Source organism: Ipomoea triloba, chromosome 3 (genome assembly GCF_003576645.1).
Source record: "Ipomoea triloba cultivar NCNSP0323 chromosome 3, ASM357664v1".
Classification (NCBI taxonomy): domain Eukaryota; kingdom Viridiplantae; phylum Streptophyta; class Magnoliopsida; order Solanales; family Convolvulaceae; genus Ipomoea; species Ipomoea triloba.
The window spans coordinates 3,493,808-3,511,894 of NC_044918.1; the positions used below are offsets into that span (position 1 = coordinate 3,493,808).

The 18,087-nt window shown below is 32.2% G+C and overlaps 2 protein-coding genes across 4 annotated transcripts; both read right to left on the minus strand.

Moving 5' to 3' along the window:
- Positions 1-4,573: 4,573 nt before the first annotated feature.
- LOC116013798 (ras-related protein RHN1-like) lies at positions 4,574-9,119 on the minus strand. The gene is given in 8 exon segments (XM_031253727.1): positions 4,574-4,909; positions 4,911-4,987; positions 7,047-7,140; positions 7,251-7,324; positions 7,530-7,578; positions 8,360-8,527; positions 8,691-8,768; positions 8,892-9,119. Coding segments are annotated over 8 exon segments (630 nt in total). The 5' UTR covers positions 8,931-9,119; the 3' UTR covers positions 4,574-4,858.
- A 1,855-nt stretch (positions 9,120-10,974) lies between these two features.
- Positions 10,975-16,834, minus strand: LOC116013313 (probable polyamine oxidase 4). Of its 3 annotated transcripts, XM_031252992.1 has the most exons (10): positions 16,609-16,833; positions 15,688-16,455; positions 14,607-14,722; positions 14,423-14,511; positions 14,091-14,204; positions 13,546-13,633; positions 13,251-13,439; positions 12,507-12,604; positions 11,563-11,992; positions 10,975-11,476 (listed from the first exon to the last, which is right to left on the minus strand). In XM_031252992.1, the coding sequence occupies exons 2-10, from the start codon at positions 15,734-15,736 to the stop codon at positions 11,162-11,164; spliced, it is 1,488 nt and encodes a 495-aa protein (XP_031108852.1). In that variant the 5' UTR covers positions 15,737-16,455; positions 16,609-16,833; the 3' UTR covers positions 10,975-11,161. The 3 variants fall into 3 exon arrangements, with proteins under 3 accessions (XP_031108852.1, XP_031108853.1, XP_031108854.1); XM_031252993.1 differs by lacking the exon at positions 15,688-16,455 and having other exon boundaries at positions 16,609-16,834; XM_031252994.1 differs by lacking the exon at positions 14,091-14,204 and having other exon boundaries at positions 16,609-16,834.
- Positions 16,835-18,087: the final 1,253 nt, after the last annotated feature.

The following is an 18,087-nucleotide window of genomic DNA, read 5'->3' on the forward strand; positions in this document are numbered from 1 at the left end:
TTTTTATTTTTTTCATGGTATTAAAGAAATACATATGTATCATTTTTTGGTGTAACTACTAATTTATTTAATTCAATAAGAGTAAAATAGAGTGATTCCGCTTCAATTTGTTGGGTTATTATTTGAGTACTCTCTTTGTCAACGAATCCCCAAATAGTTAATATAATTAGCTTCAAATTATTTTAAAATTTTTTTTCATAGTATTAATAAAATACTTGGTAAATAAATATATAACATTATTTTGTACTATAACTTTGATATTTAATTACAATAAAAATAAGATAATGGACAATATAATGAATATCAATTGATAATTTTGAATGTAAAGAATCTTTGCATGAGAGAAAATAACGACAATATAACTAATGAAATTATTTTTCTTATTTAATTTAATTTTTTGATAATGAATAATTTTTTCAAATAAAGGTATTGTAGACACATAATTCTAAATTAAAGAAATACATATGTATCATTTTTTGTTGTAGCTACTAATTTATTTAATTTAATAAGAGTAAAATAGAGTGAGAAACTTAATTATGTCAAATTTGATTGAGATGAGGTTCGAACCTAAGACCTTTCTTATAGAAATTAATGGGTAAGTTAAAAGTTAACGGAATATTAACGGAGAAGAGAATATTTAACGGAAAATTTAACGATAATCATAAAAGTAAGGTTAAATTAGGTAATCTCTATTAATAATATTAGTCTGAATTATCTTAACCATCTATTTGATTAAATAATTAATCTGAACCATCCATTTGATTAAATAATTTGACCGTTATTTTTTCTACCCATTTTAGGCCTAACTCTCTTTGGCTCTTATTAGTATAGGAGATTTATATTTATATATGTGCAATTATATTAACTTACTGGATAGGAAAAATTGCAACTGTCTTGAGTGTACATTTATATATCATCACATGCATTTTCATAATCATTGATGTTAAGTGCACTATTTACGTGATATCAGATGCACACTGTAGTTTTCCTTCGTACATTTTACTTGCAATTATGAACGTTGCACTTTTAACGATAAAATATTTGTAATATTTAATTAGTTGATCATCACATATCCACATCAAACATCAGTATGCATTTTTAATTAAGAGACTTCTTCTCAATTTTATAATATACACACACACCAAATTCGAGTATATATCCCCAAGTACGTTTCAAATGTGGGCACAAGAACAGCTGATCCAATAATTATGGATGATTTGATTGCAAGAATACAAGGAAGTATAGGACCATTAAATTTGTTGTCCCTGCTTTTTGTTGACGTTTAATGTTGAAATTAAACCACTCTTCAAAAATATCTGTCCTTTTGGTATTTGTCTTCTTAGAGTTATGGGTTTCCCACTCCTTGAAACAATATATATTTTTTGGTATGATTTTGTCTTGTTAAAATTATGGGTTTTCCACTTTGATCACCGAATGATTAAGCAATGGAAGAAATTTAATTAAAACACCATAAATATACCCAACTATTTGTCTATTTATGTTCATACTGTTAAAAATTTTGGCTTACAATAACATTTAAGTGGTCATTTTGTAGTTTAATTTTTAGTGCGATTTACTTTCAGTTTCGGATATGTTAATATGGATTCAGATTCTCACAAGTGAAATGTTTAATTTGATATATTATACTTTTAAAATGGATAATGGATAAATGATAAATTAATTTGATATATTTGGAAACCTGGAAAATGTTTTCAAGAAAATAACTGATTTTTCTGGAAAATAATTTACTTTTTTAATGTTTAGCTGAATGTCATAAGAAATTGCATTTTTCTAATTGTTTTTTTTTAAATGAACATATTATTTAATAATAATAATAATAATAATAATAATAATAATAACAATAATAAGGGAATAATAGTCAAACAGGCCACCGAACTACACACAAAACTGCAATTGGGCCATCGAACTTAAAAATTTACAATTTATATCCCTGAACAACAAAAAATCGTGCAATTGAACCAAATGTGACATGTTTACCTATTAGTTGCTAACATGACAGTTATCAAATTAAAATGATATTTTTTTTAAAATTTTATTTTAATAAGTTTAAATGGGTCATTGGGGTCGATTGTGAAAAGCACAAGGTTTCGTGTTCCAGTAGTATATCCAAAGTTGATGTTCTAGAGCCCTAGAGGTGAGAAAAAAGAGGGAAAACTCACTTAGTCAAAATGCGAGGAGCGATTCGTGTCATAACTTCATCGTATCTTATATTGGTCCTTGTGGCCGATTGTGAATGATTGGAATGACTTGTAAAGGTCCGTTTGAAACTCTCAAAAATGACTTTTGGATTTCCCATTTGGATATTCAGAGAAAATAAAGTTAAAGAAAAAATATTAATTCTAGTCAATGAAAAAAAGACCCAATTTGATAGAATATGTATTTCTAAATTTTAGTCAAAATATTTTTGAATTCTTTATTTTACTGTTTTTATCTTCTCTCTCATATCTTTTTAAACTAGTTTTCGGAATTACTATTACCACCACCACCACCTACTACTACTACTAAACTAGGCAAAAAAAAAAAAAAAAAACAATTTCTTAACTTCCAGCCATATAGAAAAATATAATTTTCTGACCTTCAGCCAAACATTAAAAAACTAAATTATTTTTTGAAAAAATGAATCGTTTTCTGAAAATTACTTTTTGAAAAACATTTTTCAAATTTTGAAATTTCAAGGCGACCTTAAAATCAATTCAATCAAATCTCCTTTTAATAAAAAGTAAAGTTGTCCCAGAGCTTAGAGTAGTTGGTTCGTCGCTTGACTTAAAGGTCATGACTGAAGGTGGCAATGTGAGCTTATTGCACAACTCGCGATTTATCTCTACAGTGATTCTAGGAGCAGGATTCTGTGGACTTATGATTTGTCCGATAAAACTAGCTAGGACAACCTAAGTTAAAAAATTAAAAAATAAAAAATAAAAGTTTTAGATTTTTATGACATGACAACCGTATAGACACTACTTGCAATAATTTGTGTTAAAACCATATGAAAACCACGTGAACAAAGCAAATTTGAAAATGACATTTCTATATGGTCCATGAAGTATAATGAATTTATACCTTGTTTCAGCATTTTTGGTCATCAGGACTCTGTTTGACGAAGCTTATTTAGGAGTTTGTAGTTTATTTTAAACTACTAATAAGCTCTGTTTGATGGTGTTCTCAAAATAAGCTAGTAACTTAAATAAGAGCTTATTTTGAAAAGATACTTTAAGTAGCTTTTCAAAAATAAGCTAATAACTTTTTAACTTTTTTTTTTCCATATTTATCCTTATTATTTTAAATAAATAACATCATTTACCCCTCCCAATTAAAGGTCATTCTCTTCAATACGTTTGGTTGTAATTTCAATTTGACATTTGTGTTTGAACATTAATTTTTGTATGAACTAATCTTATGAATTATAAACATTTTATTTTACTTTATATATTTTCAAATATATGTTCTTACTTTATATTTTATTAAAATATATTGATTTCATTATTTTATATTTTAATATATAAACAAACCTATTTAAATTTAAAACTATTTAAATTAAATGAAGATGTTCTTTTTAGTCTTTTTACATTTATCAGCTTATCAACAAGTTTAATTTTACCAAACAGTTTCAAGCATAACAACTACCTTATCAGCTCTTCATATTTCAGTTCCGAGCTTATAACTTTTCAGCTACTTTTCAACTTTCAACTACCTTTTTAGCTAAGTTTGCCAAACATAGCCTAATACTCCTCTAAAGTATAATTACCCATCATTTTCTCTCTTTGAGCATGTTTGGCATCGTCGTTTACGGGCATGTACTAAAATTTATTAATTAGTGGTGTAAGTATAGTTACCCATCGTTTTCTCTCTTCGATTTTTCTTTCTTTGTTTGTTCTAATTTCATTGACAATAATGTTTTTCTTTCTTCTTATTAGAGGAGGGGCAACATTTACACCACTAAGGTTATCCTTAACCCAACAATTTTCTCACTTTCTAAAATGAGTCATACTTTTATTTTATATTTTATATATAATAATAAAATAAAAAAAACCTTTAAAAAACTATTAAAAAAAAAAAACAAGTTTATGGCACAGCAAAAGCTGCCTGTAAAAGTACAAAGGTTACTGAATGGCACTGTTTTATGTGTTTAGCAAACTTACTAAACACATAGGATAATTAAAAAAAAAAAAAAAAAAATCTATGTAGCATGTTAAATCATCTTGCAAGTGTGTATAATTACTGAGTTGAGGACAACCTAATAATTCAAAATGGCATTGATAAGACATTTGTGAGGGGATATAAATTACTCCGTACAATTTTGCCGATACACTATTGCCAGAGATTAATTTTACAATTTTTTGTACAATAAGGACTACATTCAAATTTACTATTTAAAAAGAAAAACACTGTGACTACATTTACAAAACAGCAATAATTTAGGGACTAAAATTGCGGTTTTTTTTTTTTGGAAAGAAATTGAGCACTTCCTCTGCTGATTATACAGAAGGAAAGGAAAGCAGAAGCAAAAGCATAAAAGAGAAGTGTTCAAATATCAATAGATGAGGCCATTATAAGACCATTAACAAACCTTTAGTAGCTCTCAAGAGTTGTGGAGCTGTTAATGGATTACTTATGTATTGGAAAGTCTTCAAATACACCGTCAATAACTTAAGTGAATATGTTCAACCGATGACTAAAAAAAAAAAAGCAATGCCAGTAAAATTATTATACACAATACTAAACAGTTGACTTTTCCTGAAAAACGTACTCTATTAGAGAAGGTCTTCAAACACTGTAATATTGCCATCACATACACGCAAATATCTAAATCTAAATGAATTTAGGGGGAGGGAGGGAATCAGAATAAGGTGAACAGAAGACAATACTTATGTACAGCATGATGCTGATCTGGTTCCCTCTGCTGGTCTGTCTACAAGAACCATCCCTGATGGATTTTGAGCAGTTTGAGCTCTAGGCAACCGCTTAGCTGTAGAAACACAACCAATGATTGGTCAAAAGGTGAATATAATAGCAATAAGGAAAACACAGAGACAAGCTATGTGAAGTGAAAGAAAAAGTCAAAGGAAAATCAGCTTAACTTGCATGTGCAAGTAGGAAAAAAAATTTAACCAAAAAATTCTCAAACAACAAGAAAGAAACATTTTTTTTTCTTTTTATTTTTTTCAAGCATATGTCAGGATATAAAACAACATATACAATTTGCTAAGGAAACAACTATTGATACAAGTATTTAGGTTCATAATGTTTGTACATATCAATAGGTATGCTTATGATCTCATACCACTATTTTTCCACACACATTTATGTATACAAGTTTGTATCCAGGAACACATTCTCATAGATGACCACAATTTGAAAGTCTAACGATGAAATCGCCAACCAGGATCTCCATATGTGAACTCTTTTGGGTTGTATGTTGACATCAAGGAAAAGTCAAGCATCTAAGTTTAGACAGTGGCAGAGCCACAGCACTGGCCCAAATGAATTTTTTTAAAAAAACTACTAGTATTATGTATGTATTTTTTTAATTATAAATAAGTACTAAATAATTTAAAGTACAAAATTATTAGTTTATTTCTGATACTCCGTATTTGGTTTAATTTATTAGTTATTTTATAATTTATTTATGAATTGATGAGCATGTACATATGCTTGCAACTTGCCAAATTAATCAATGCTGTTAGATGAATTGATTAAATATTGTTAGACAAATAGACAAATGTTCCCAACTTCATACTTAAATTGATGAATTGATGATATATGGATACTCAAAATATGTAGCTAAATTGTGAGGAATGTTAAAATTCTAAATATGTTTTTATGAAAATATATTTCAAAACGAAATCTACTTTTGAAAAATTATCCAGTCAAGATAGTAGATAGTTCAAAAGTTTCCAAGTGTACGTCTTCAGTCTCCCCTGCCCAACATTTTTTCGGGCTCCGCCACCACTAGGTTAGACAAAGTGCTGGACACGTATAGCAATTTCACCTGAGCCCCATGGAGACGGGATAAAATTCAGGGGCATATGTGAACTACAGCACATTCACTTTTAGTATGAAATGTTTGAATATTACTTTGGGCAAGTGTTAAGGATCTATGTATGATTTGTAACTCAGTTGTGGTAATTCATTAATTATAGGATTCCTTATTTCGCATATGAAGATTGAATTGCCTAATTTATGCATTTTAATGTAAAGACCTTAACTCATCTTCTTTTTTCTTTCTGTCTTTTTTTTTTTTCTGGCATTGGAATTGCATAATTGTTTTTTTACTCTAATATGAAGAATTGTATACATTTGACTGGGGATGGTGAAATAATTCTTTGCCCCAGTGGAGATGGGAAACACCGCGAGGTTTCTAAAGCTATGTAGGTATCATGTACAATATTATAATACAGTGCACAGAGCACAGAGTATTTTGCATCTTTTGCATAAAAGAGTACTTTCCTTCCTTAAGGTTTAGGGCTTTAGGCAAACAAAATTATGTGCAGTACCACAAACTTGTGGACATAAAAAGAGGTAGAGACATCATGTAAAGTCAATAGTAACAACCATCTAATCTCAAGCATATGCAAACAAAAACAAGTTTAAAAACACTATCAAAAGTTCAGATATGTAAAGTGAACAGTAACTACCCTCTAATCTCAGGATTGCCTTGAAATTTCCATATATGTCATTAATGGAAATCAAACTTACCCTAGCATTGATAACATTGGCTTGAATACCTTATATTTCAGGAAAAAGTTGAAGAACTACACACACAAGAACACAATATCCAAACATTCAAAGCAAGAGGAAACTTAGAATGAGTCCAAGGTAAGATTATGTTTGATGAATTTTTGGTTTCCAATATTACTCATAAACCAAATAACTGTTATCAGTGTCAAGTGGATTGCCAAATAAAGAAAAAAGCTGCAAACATATTTTCATTTATAAAGTCAGGGAAGGAACGAGTAGTATTTATTCCACATAAATGATAACAGAGTCGAGAGAATTAAGGCAAGAACCAATATAAAAAACATTACCTATCTCATAGAAAATATCGTTGACATTAAGAGCAGTTTTTGCAGAAGTTTCCATAAAGAAAAGACCATTTTCCTCTGCATACACTCGTGCCTCCTGCAAAACAACTCACTGTTCACCAACAGGAAAACTACAGCACAAAGAAAATGAAATTCAACAGACTCTAAACAGAATACAATGCAAATATGAGAATCTGATAATCATACATCTGCTGTCACGGCCCTCTTATCTTCCAGATCAGCCTTGTTTCCAGCAAGAGCCATAACCATGTTGGGATTACCTGCAAGTGTTGAAACGTCAAATAACTTCCTTTTTCAACTGCCTATATGTATTTTGCAATAAACAAAATTAATATCTTATTTTAAGATTAAACTCTTCTTTAAGGATAAAACATTTTGCGGAACCTTTTTGCATATAAGACGGTGTGCTAAACATTAAAATACCAAAGGAACAAACAAAAATTATCCAAAGTTTGTGCTAAGCACCTTGCTTCTGCAATTCCTGGACCCACTTCTTTGCGCGTGCGAAAGAATCCTATATACAAGCAACAATTAAAACACTACTTAATCAGCAAAATCATGAAATTAACATATTCAAACTTATCCAAAAGCATACCTTATGTCAAAAATCTCATTATCATGCCTAATGCCCTAATGGGAATAAAATCATTTGTTCAAACCAGGAATAGCATGGACAAAGAAGCAGCAGTATTCAGTGTGGGCAATAAAGCAATTGTTTACTCAACCACTCTCCCACCCCGAGAAGAAAAGAAAAAGCCTCTTGCCTTACTAAATATATACGGTGAGGTTACTACTTTTCCCTCACTCGTGCACACAGTAAAATAATCACAATACCAATGTAACAAGCAAGCTCTAGTCTAGAGTAAGAAAACATGATCTGCATAGTGGTTCCTCTGATAGTCTGATGCAAGAATCATTTGAGCCAGGAACTTCACAAATACCTGTTAGTGAGTCCCGGATACAACAGTTTTCACATTAAAGCTTCCCTGCGTCTATACACCATCAACTCCAACAAACCTCTCCCTGACTACCATTCTCTCTCTCTCATCCTGACTTAAATCTTCAACTCTTGCAATGAAACATTATATTTATACAAAATTATCTGTATAGACACTCCTATTCACCGGTGTATGAATATACAATCAAGTTTAGCTAATTAAAACTTGGAAACAGCTCCAACCTAGTTGCCAAAACTTGCTATGCTTCATACTAGTACTAGCTCAAAAGTGGAAACAGCTCAACTTGAAAATAAAAGATTCATTATCATTTTCTATATTGAAGAAATAAAACAGTACCGCACTAGTAATGTCAAAGACGATAATTGCAGCAGCAGCACCTCTGTAGTACATCGGGGCCAAGCTGTGGTATCTCTCCTGGCCAGCTGTGTCCCAGATCTCGAACTTCACTGTGTTATTGTTCACCGCCACTGTAGACGAGAAGAACGCCGCACCGATCGTCGATTCCTGCAAACAATCACCGTTCTCATCACCAATTATCATCATTTCAAAAAAAAAAAAAAAAAAAAAAAAAAAAAAAAAAAAAAAAAAAAAAAAAAAAAAAAAAAAAAAAAAAAAAAAAAAAAAACAGAGAATCCAATATTCCGCAAACCCTAGAAAGCAAAATCACCTGAAATTCGAGAAACTGTCCCTTGACGAATCGTAGCACAAGGCTGGATTTTCCAGTTCCCATGTCACCCAACAATACCTAACACGATCAGATTCGAGATTTTAAAAACGAGAATCATAATAAAAACTATGCTGCTACATATAAGTGTGTGTTGTGTACACATACACATAGAGACAGAGCACATGCATGTAATTGACTTACGAGTTTTGCGTTGAGATTACTGTGGCCGCTGGACGCCATCGGAAGAGATGAAGCAGATAAAGAGATGCGGAGTGTATTTATGAATTCTGAGAAAATGAAAATGGAGTTGTAATGGCAGAAGAAGGTTAGAAGCGAAGGAAGAAGCGAAAGAGGAATTGTCTAAAAAGAAAATACAAAGAAAGGTGCAATGGAGTTGTCGATTGCGTGTCGGAAGGGGACGAGAAGAAACAACCCAAAAGCCTTTCCACAATTTGGACTTCACCCCTTCGCTTGGGCCCATATTAGTTTACTGGTTTTACCGGCTCCCTTTTTTATGTTTTTTTTTTTTGGATAATTCATGTATTTTGGTGTATAACTCAAATTCTGATGTTTGTGAACATTTACTCATTTACTGAGAACAAGTCTTAATTGAGTTTTCTTGATTGAACGTGTGGCATGAGATGTTCTTAGTATGATTTATTTTTCTTGTATAATTTGTGAGTTATTACATAGGAGCAAAGTTTATCATGTACATATTTTATGATAATGAATATGAGTTTTCTTCGTCACCTAAAAATAAAAACTTATAGATCTAACCTCACACAAACAAAGTAGTCGAAACCCTATGGATTATCCATATTATGAAATATGAGCATTCCGTAATGCTACAGAGAGATGGGTTCTTTAAAACTCTAACTACGAAAACCTCTCTCATAACATAAGCAAGTACCATAATAAATACTCCGTACTTAGTATGGAATAGTTCACAATTCAACTATGATTCTATCTACTTAATATATAAACTTTATTTGACAATTAGTAGTTAGCGATTTTAACTCTTCATTAAAACGCCTTATCATATTTTTTCATAGTGAATTGTTATAACTTGGGCACCAAGTTTTACAATATTACCTTACCTAACAAATTGAACTAAATCATATTAACACTACCCAGCCATCCCTAGTTTAATGTAGCTTTATTAGGTCATTAGCATTAATTTTTATTAACATGGCAACTTATTACGGAATATTCGTAATTTATTTATTATTGTAATTATATGATATTTATATATATATATATATATATATATATATATATATATATATATATATATGTCCTATTATTAGAAGTTCCTAGTATGGTATCTCCCTTTTAAAATTTAAAAATTCCTCTCATTAATACCAACCCAACCAATTTGGTTTGGTAGAAATGTCATATTGAGATGTTAGGTGAGTCCAAGCTAGATTACTAATTCAAATATTTCATTAGTTTTTACAAATTTGTACAGTTTTGAAAATTTTATATTTGTCCACCATTTCTTTTTGTTAAATCACGAGATGTTCTGAATATGTCATAACTATATGAGACACTTTTAAATTCTTAACATATTTAGACTAATCCATGTTTACATCGAGCCAGTAAAATGCCGATTATATTGATTTTGTATACTATATTTGTTCACCATGCTTATGTAAATAGCATCATATGAAACTATAGATAAAAAGAATAGGGTGTGTTTGGTTAGTGGGTTTAGGCATAAGGAGTTGGTACGAAAGTGATTGTTTATGTTTGGTTGATAGGTTTTGTAAATGCTACTATGGATTTGGAATACCTCATTAATGGCAAAACACATACCCTTATTAAATAAGGGTTTCATCTCCCTTCCTCATTTATTCCTCAACTATTAATAATCATTTCCATTCCACCCAATTACCAAACATGTTAAATACTTTCACTAAAACTCATTACCATTACCAAGTATTTGATACCCATTCTCATGTGTGAACCAAACGCACCCTAAATGAATCTATCTTTAACACCATACATAAGGGAAATAATTTATATTTACACATATATAAAGTGTTTAGGTATTATTGTTGTGAGCATAAATATAATATAAATATAAATGTACAGTCCAACTATTAGGTTAGGCTTTTAGTTGGATGGAGCACATGCTTCAATTATTGTTACCGCTTAACATGAACTTTATTTTTACTCCGCATTTTGGTTCCGTATGGTACACATAAGAAAAAGATCACAATCCATATCATCATCAACTATTGTGAAATTTCAAATAAAGAATGTCATCTAGAAAAGCTAGAGATGGATCAAGAAAGGAAGACCATATATTAAGGATAGAAAAGCTAAGGGAGTTTATATTGTAAACAGCTCAGATATATGGAATTCCAGGCAGCATCTTGAAGTAAATGTTTAGACTTTAGACCCCAAACTAAAATACTACAGCAATACTTTTACTAATTAATAGATAAGATAGAATTATAGAAACCATCTCACATCCTAGAGATCTGGAGAGGAACTGCATTTTCAAGAATTTCTTCCCTGGATGAGACCACCTGCATCATTTCCAGACTTCCAAGTCTCTTGATAAGATGGCGGCGACAGTTATCTGCAGCCATGAGTCCGGCTGAATAGGCACCGTGAACGGATCCTTGATGCTCCATGCTAACAGCTTCACCTCCAAAGAAAAGATTTCCTAAGGGAGCTCGGAGCCTATCGTATACATCTGTTGGCTTACCAACTAAATCATATGAATAACATCCGAGGGAATCGGGATCTGTTCCCCAGCGTGAAACAAGATACTGAGCCTGCATATTTAATCAAAACCAAAGAATAATTAAAGTGACAATAAGAATACCAAGTGCAGCGAACCAAAAAAAAAAAAATTACTTACAGGTTCAGTTGCATTGGGAAACATCATCTTCAGATGCAACATTGCAAATTCTACTGCGCCCTCATCTGATAGCTTCTCAAGGTCATAGGCTAGGCTTCCAGCAGCCATATACACAAGGACAGGATGTCCTGTTGCCTTGTGAAGATTGAGAAAATAACCGCAGGCGTAAGAAATGGGTGCAACTACACCTAACAATTCCACATTTGGCCAAAAGATATTGTCAAACCGCAGAGCAATTTTATTTTCATTGCCCATACCAAGATCCCTTATTGCAGAAACCTTCCATTCAGGCAGTTTAGGCTCAAAATCAATCAAATTTGCTTTGAGAACCCCGAGGGGTACAGTTACAATAGCAGCATCTGCTATGAAATTTCTCCCACCCTCAACTGATACCATTACCTTATTATATCCATTTGTAATCCTTAAAACCCTGGTAATTGCACACACAAAGAAAATATTACTACTGACTATCAATGAAAATTCAATGCATTCTTACAAAGTCATAAAAATCCTTTATTATACATTTATACTCTTCCACAACCCTTGCTAATTAAAAATGCATAGATAACATTACTTAACGTATCACATTCACTGGCAATTCAATATTTTTAGATAACACAGTTAAATCTCAACATAAAAAGCTAGCTAATATCCTGACTACTTTGAGTTCATCATTTGGTTTTCCTTTCTATTGATTAATATTTTGAGGAAGCAGGTAGGACGAGGATAGTAAGTAGGGCAGAGGACTTCAAAGTACATCATAAATAGAACTTAAAATATATTAAACAACAGTAAAAGAAGAGAAGATGTGACGAAAAAGAGAGAAAAATTAGATGGGTAATACAAACCACTATTGGAACTCAATACAACAAGCAAAACCTATGAACAGGCCAAAGAGAAAGACACGACTGCATTTTCATGTTTTGGGAAATATGTAGGCATACCTGTGATTCAAACGGATATCAATGTCTTTAGCCAAAGCCTGTATTACAGGGTAATAACCTTGAACCATTAGTCCATGACCACCAGAAAGTACAGTCTCCTGCACATAATGGGTTGACCATTTGTCATATAAGCACTCATGCAGTACTAATCATATTTATTGAAAATATATTGTGTATCCCATACTCTTTTCTGCACATGGAATTTGAAAGCACTTAATCAAAACCTAGCATAAGCATTGGCAATAGAAGACAATACTTTATACTTGACAGGCATACATGTATAAATTATGAATATTCTGAAATCTGGATTAATATTCACTCACTTCTAGATTTTTGTTTTCCTTGAGAAGGTTATATAAACTTTATTGAAAGGAAAAAAGTGTAAAAAATGGTAGAAAGAAAAAAGGAAAAAAGAAAGGAAAAGAAACAAAACAGAACTCAAAATAAAAACAGCACTGTAGAAGCAAATAAGCAAGCTCCCAAATTGATTCCTAACAAAATTCCATCCTCCTTTATCTCAAGTGTTGCACCAAAAGGTGGTCATGATAGCCAGGGCTATTTGACAAAACAGGCTAACATCTCAACAACTATGGACCCATAGGTTTAAATAGTGTGAGGCTGAGAGAAGTTTGGCCTTTCTGCCAACTAATCATGAATTTTTAGACTATGGAACTACCTCAATTTGGGATACAATCATCATATTATAATATAATAAAAACCAAACAACAATTTACAGTAACTTGCCTCATCCCAAGTCTTCAGAGATATTGAGTTTGCATCTGCAGCAAACCATGCTTCCATTCTGCATATGTACCACTGCAGCACTTCGTCAGCAAGTCCATCTTGCCTCAGTTCTGGATATCTGTCCAGTACGATTGATATTGCTTGCTGAACTGACATGTCTTGACTATGTTCATCCCTCACTTTCTCAGTCTATAGGAAGGAGCCAAAAAACGGATTATCACAATTAATCTAAGAAAGCAGCTCATGGAAGATTATGAAAGTAAAAAATGGAAATAATAATTCAAGGAAAGCATACCTCTTTGAGAATTTTTCTAAATGCATCTCCAACTTCAACAACTGTCTGTTGAGGAACTTGCTTGCCATCAATACCAAAGAGCATAAAACTGCAAATATATTCATATATATCAGGCATTGGAATATATGTGTAGCAGACTAAAATAGTGGTGCAAATAATCCAAGGGGTAAAAACTAAGTTAAAGATGAAGCAGGATTAATTCTCAATTCCATAATCATGTTTCCCAGTATCACTCTGAAATCTGTTCCAGACCTAAACCAAATCTAAGCCCAGAGAGCTACTATATCAATCTGTTATGCTTAAGCCACCCTATGGGTATAGCAACTAAAGAGTACTTTCTCAGGTAAGAAAATTGATACTGAATCACCAAAAAAGTAATTAATAATAATAATAATAATAAATAAATAAATAATTAATTAATTAATTAAATGTCAATGTAACTTTGACTGAGATGATCCACAAGTGCATTAGTGATGCACTGATACCATAGTGTAGTTATGATATACTGATCTTATTTTTAGATGATCTGGTGAAAGGTAAGTTACCTCTCAAGATCATGGTCATACAGTACAGAGTTGTCACCACTAGTGCGATATAAATTGAGACCCAAGCGCCTTATCATTGGAGCCAAAGGATTCTCATTACAAACACCATGTAGCCTGAAACAAAATATGCTTTCTTAAGGTAGTGATCTATAATATAATAAAATATTGAGGCCATCAATTATAAAAAGGAACACGCCAGAACACAAAATAATCTAGTAGTTATTGTTTCTAACTAAATCAAATAGTAATGATATACCCAAGCTCATTGAACCTCCATGTAAAGATGCAGAAAAGTGCATTCTGAACAAAACTTCTGAAATAGAAACACTTACCACGATGCTCCCATGTCAACAGGGCAACCAAATGAGTAGTCAGTTTGAATACGCCCACCAATTCTATCTCTTGATTCCAGCAATATCACCTGGTACAATACCATATAGCCTTTGTTACAGTGAAATTGGTCTAAAAGAAGTAAGTTTCCATTCAAAGAAGATAACATAAATGAATTCAACCTACCTTGAAAGATGCATTCTGGAGGACACGTGCAGCTGCTAAGCCTGAAATACCTCCACCAATTACAATTACAGATGGAGAAGAATTATATTGCCTGGCAATGTGGGAGGTAAATGTACCTATCAACCAAACAGCAATACATCAGAAAAAAGAATGAAACTCTTTACAAAATGGATGTAAAAGCACAGCAGACCATAAGCAACCCTGCCCAACAAGTTGGGTATTGACGAGTAACTAATAAGAACAAAGTCATACATTTGGTCTTCCATGATTTATCTCTAAAACCAGAGATCACTCAACCATGAACATAAATATAATATAATACATCAGACATGCAGATAAAAAGGAAACTTTGCACTCATAAGGAAGACAAGAGTTGATTGGTTGAGAAACAAACAGGTAGGATTTCATGGCTGGTTAGACACTTCAAAACAGAATGCAGAAATTACTGTATTTCTCATGTTTCTTAGTCACTACCAGAAAGACACATGCAGTGGTAGAATATAATCAAGTGCCGGCCTCAATTTTAGACATTAAGAACAAACTCTGTGATGATCATGGTCTATAAAGAGAACTATGACCTCCTCCCAGGACCATGCAATTAGACACCCAAGTAACAGTTTGTCAGTTTTGCAACTAAACACACACAGAATTCCTTTTTTTCCCCACCTAAGCAAACATTACAAAATACAACCAGTAAATTGTAACAGTCATCTTAATCTGCACTTTCATTTGGCAAGCATTAGCTGGACACTTGTGATTTTTCAAATAAAGCATAAAGGTAAATTACACACCAAGTAATTCCTTCCATTTATAACACTCAAAAATTCTGAAATTTATATGTGCCTTTTAAGCAATCACAGTGGAACAAGTATGCACGAATTCCAATTAATTGGATTTTATTAAACATACTACTCCCGACTAACAATTAGGATAATAATAACCAGTAGTATATAACAAATGCATCTAATTTGCAACCAATAACAATGATTCAGAACGTCCACTTAAAAACATCATTCATATCTACGCCTAAGCCGGAAATTGAAATTTGGCATATAAAATTTTCCAAAATTGTCATACTAACCATTGAAGAAATTTGTATTTGAGCTGGAATCATCATCTTTGATATCCATGAAAATTTCGGAGCAGCGAGCCGACAAAACCGAAGTGTTTTCCTCGTTGAATTCGATAGGATCCGCGAAAATTGGAGGAACAAAAAACTAAGAAATACGTTTTGGTGGTGGAGTTTACGGGTGTATAGGAAGCAAGAAATTGGAGACTAATTGAAAGGAATGAAAAAGGATGAATATGAGAAGGCCGGCAATGACGCGGCTGAGATTAGAAGAGCAGCGTAGCTTATCAAACCAGCTCATAATCAGGTGCACCTCCTACGATTAACCGTCTCCTGATTCCCACGATCGCTGCGTTTTTCCCCGGTTGCATAGATCGATTTCACGATGATACTTCTCCCAATATCGTCTGCGTCTCTCTATTTGTGTCCTCTCTCTCTCCTCTCTCGCCGGAAAATGCAATTCGACCGCCGCTCTTATCGAACAAACGCTTGCTTGGTGTGGAGGGGCGGTGATCGCTAATATATAGAGCGGAAACATGGAAATGACGGTATCTATTTGCAACGATGAATGCATGATGCTCTGGATCGTTACGGACGTATGGGGGCATTTTTGGAATTTCACCTCTATGATATTCGATGGATGTCGGCCTGGCCTGCAAAATGCAAATTGCAATTTGCCAATTTCCCTCCCTCTACGCAACTTCCGCTTGTTGATTCGTTGAATATTCCACGACCTATTAATCCGTGCTTGGCTGCTTGCTTTGCTATTTTTTGGAAGACCTTTTTAGATGACAAGAAAAACCTCACTAACTTTTATGAGTGTGAATAAATCTTGTTTTGTATTTCTAATCAGGACCACAAAGAAATAAATTAGCCTAGATTATTTATAGCTGATTGGCTTAAATTAAAGGGGCAAGAATTTGAACACATTACCTATTCGTTGCAAGCATTGATCTCTTGTCATTTTGGATGGGGTTACCATTTTTTAAAGTTGATAGAACAAATTAGTTCTAGATGTTTGATGCGTATGACAGTGTGAGTAGAAATGTATGAACAATGGAGGGGGATGGAAGAATCTGGCTTGAGAGTGTTTTATTATTTCATAGTACGTGTAGAGAGAGAGAGAGGGAGTCTAGGGAAGAGAGGACAAGGTACGGTCCCCTCACTTGTGCATGGAGTGGCATTTATATAAGCTCAAACATTGACCATTTGACCGCAAACCTGAACACCCGACCTTGATCCAACTCAGAGCATGGAACATAAAAGGATGTCAAACATGGGGAATACTCCATATCAAAAGTCTTTATTAGACAAAAATATGATTAGTTTTGATGTGTTATCTTAATTGATTAATTAAAAAAATTTTATAATGAGATAACACAAAATTAGATTTTATAAAAAAAAAAATGTGTGAGACTGTCAAACGTAAAACATAACTCAACTATATAATATTTTTAGTAAAAACATAATACATGAATTTACAACTATCACATTTTAGGACAATCAAGTTAATTTGATAGCTAAAACAATGTTCTAAGTTCAACTCTTCTTGAGAACTGCTTATTGACAATACTTATATAATCTGACATAATATAGTCTCACATTTTATTTATTTATTTGGATTGGATAAGTACCAATATAAATCTAGCTGGCAACATAGTTTTTATAGAGAGTGTTAATGATTATTCATAGAAAATTTTATACATGTGATATAATTTCGAGAGTACAGTGTATCATTAATCATGTGCATGTGTAGTTTTCAGTAGCTGCTGAAAAATTGATTGGCAGTCCTATAAATATCTGATCTGTCGGTTGTCTCCTATATAATTAGATAGTTGGGGGAAGGTAACCCGAGTTAAACTCATTTTGACATTTTGACATACAGAATAAATAGCATAAAAAATTCGATATTTTATTATATTTGTAACAGAAAGCAGAAATCCTCCTTCGTATTAATGGCAATATAACTATTATTTGTAGTAATAATTAGTGTTATTACACTGAAGATAATAATGCAAACACTTCATACATACAGAGTAGTAACTAATGGGGATTCAACCTTTTGGAAGGAGAAGTAGTGACTAATGGTTCCGTTGCGATTTTCCCCTCCTTATCCGAAAATATTCTTGTAATAAAATATTTTTAAAAGAAAAATGTTTTGTTGTTCTCTAAAAAAAATTTCACCTAAAAATTTTCTTGTTGTGGCTTATAATCATTAAGTGTCAAGAATTAATTAATCTCATTAATTTATTATCAAAAATTAAATAATCTAACAAAAAAATATCATGAAAATTTATTAGAGTTGATTAGAATGTCACATTAATATGTTCTGACGACATGGATATATGCCCAATTCACATAAAATAATAATAATAATAGTTATTATTATTATTATTATTTTTAGAATATAAA

What these genes read in the sequence shown, in the direction of transcription:
- LOC116013313 (XM_031252993.1), bottom strand. Translation starts at nt 16,657, where the DNA reads ATGGTAACCCCATCCAAAATGACAAGAGATCAATGCTTGCAACGAATA. An exon ending in TCCAGAATGCATCTTTCAAG is followed by an intron (nt 14,512 to 14,606) that starts GTAGGTTGAATT and finishes GTATTGTACCAG; the next exon opens with GTGATATTGCTGGAATCAAG. An exon ending in GTTGACATGGGAGCATCGTG is followed by an intron (nt 14,205 to 14,422) that starts GTAAGTGTTTCT and finishes ATTTTGTTTCAG; the next exon opens with GCTACATGGTGTTTGTAATG.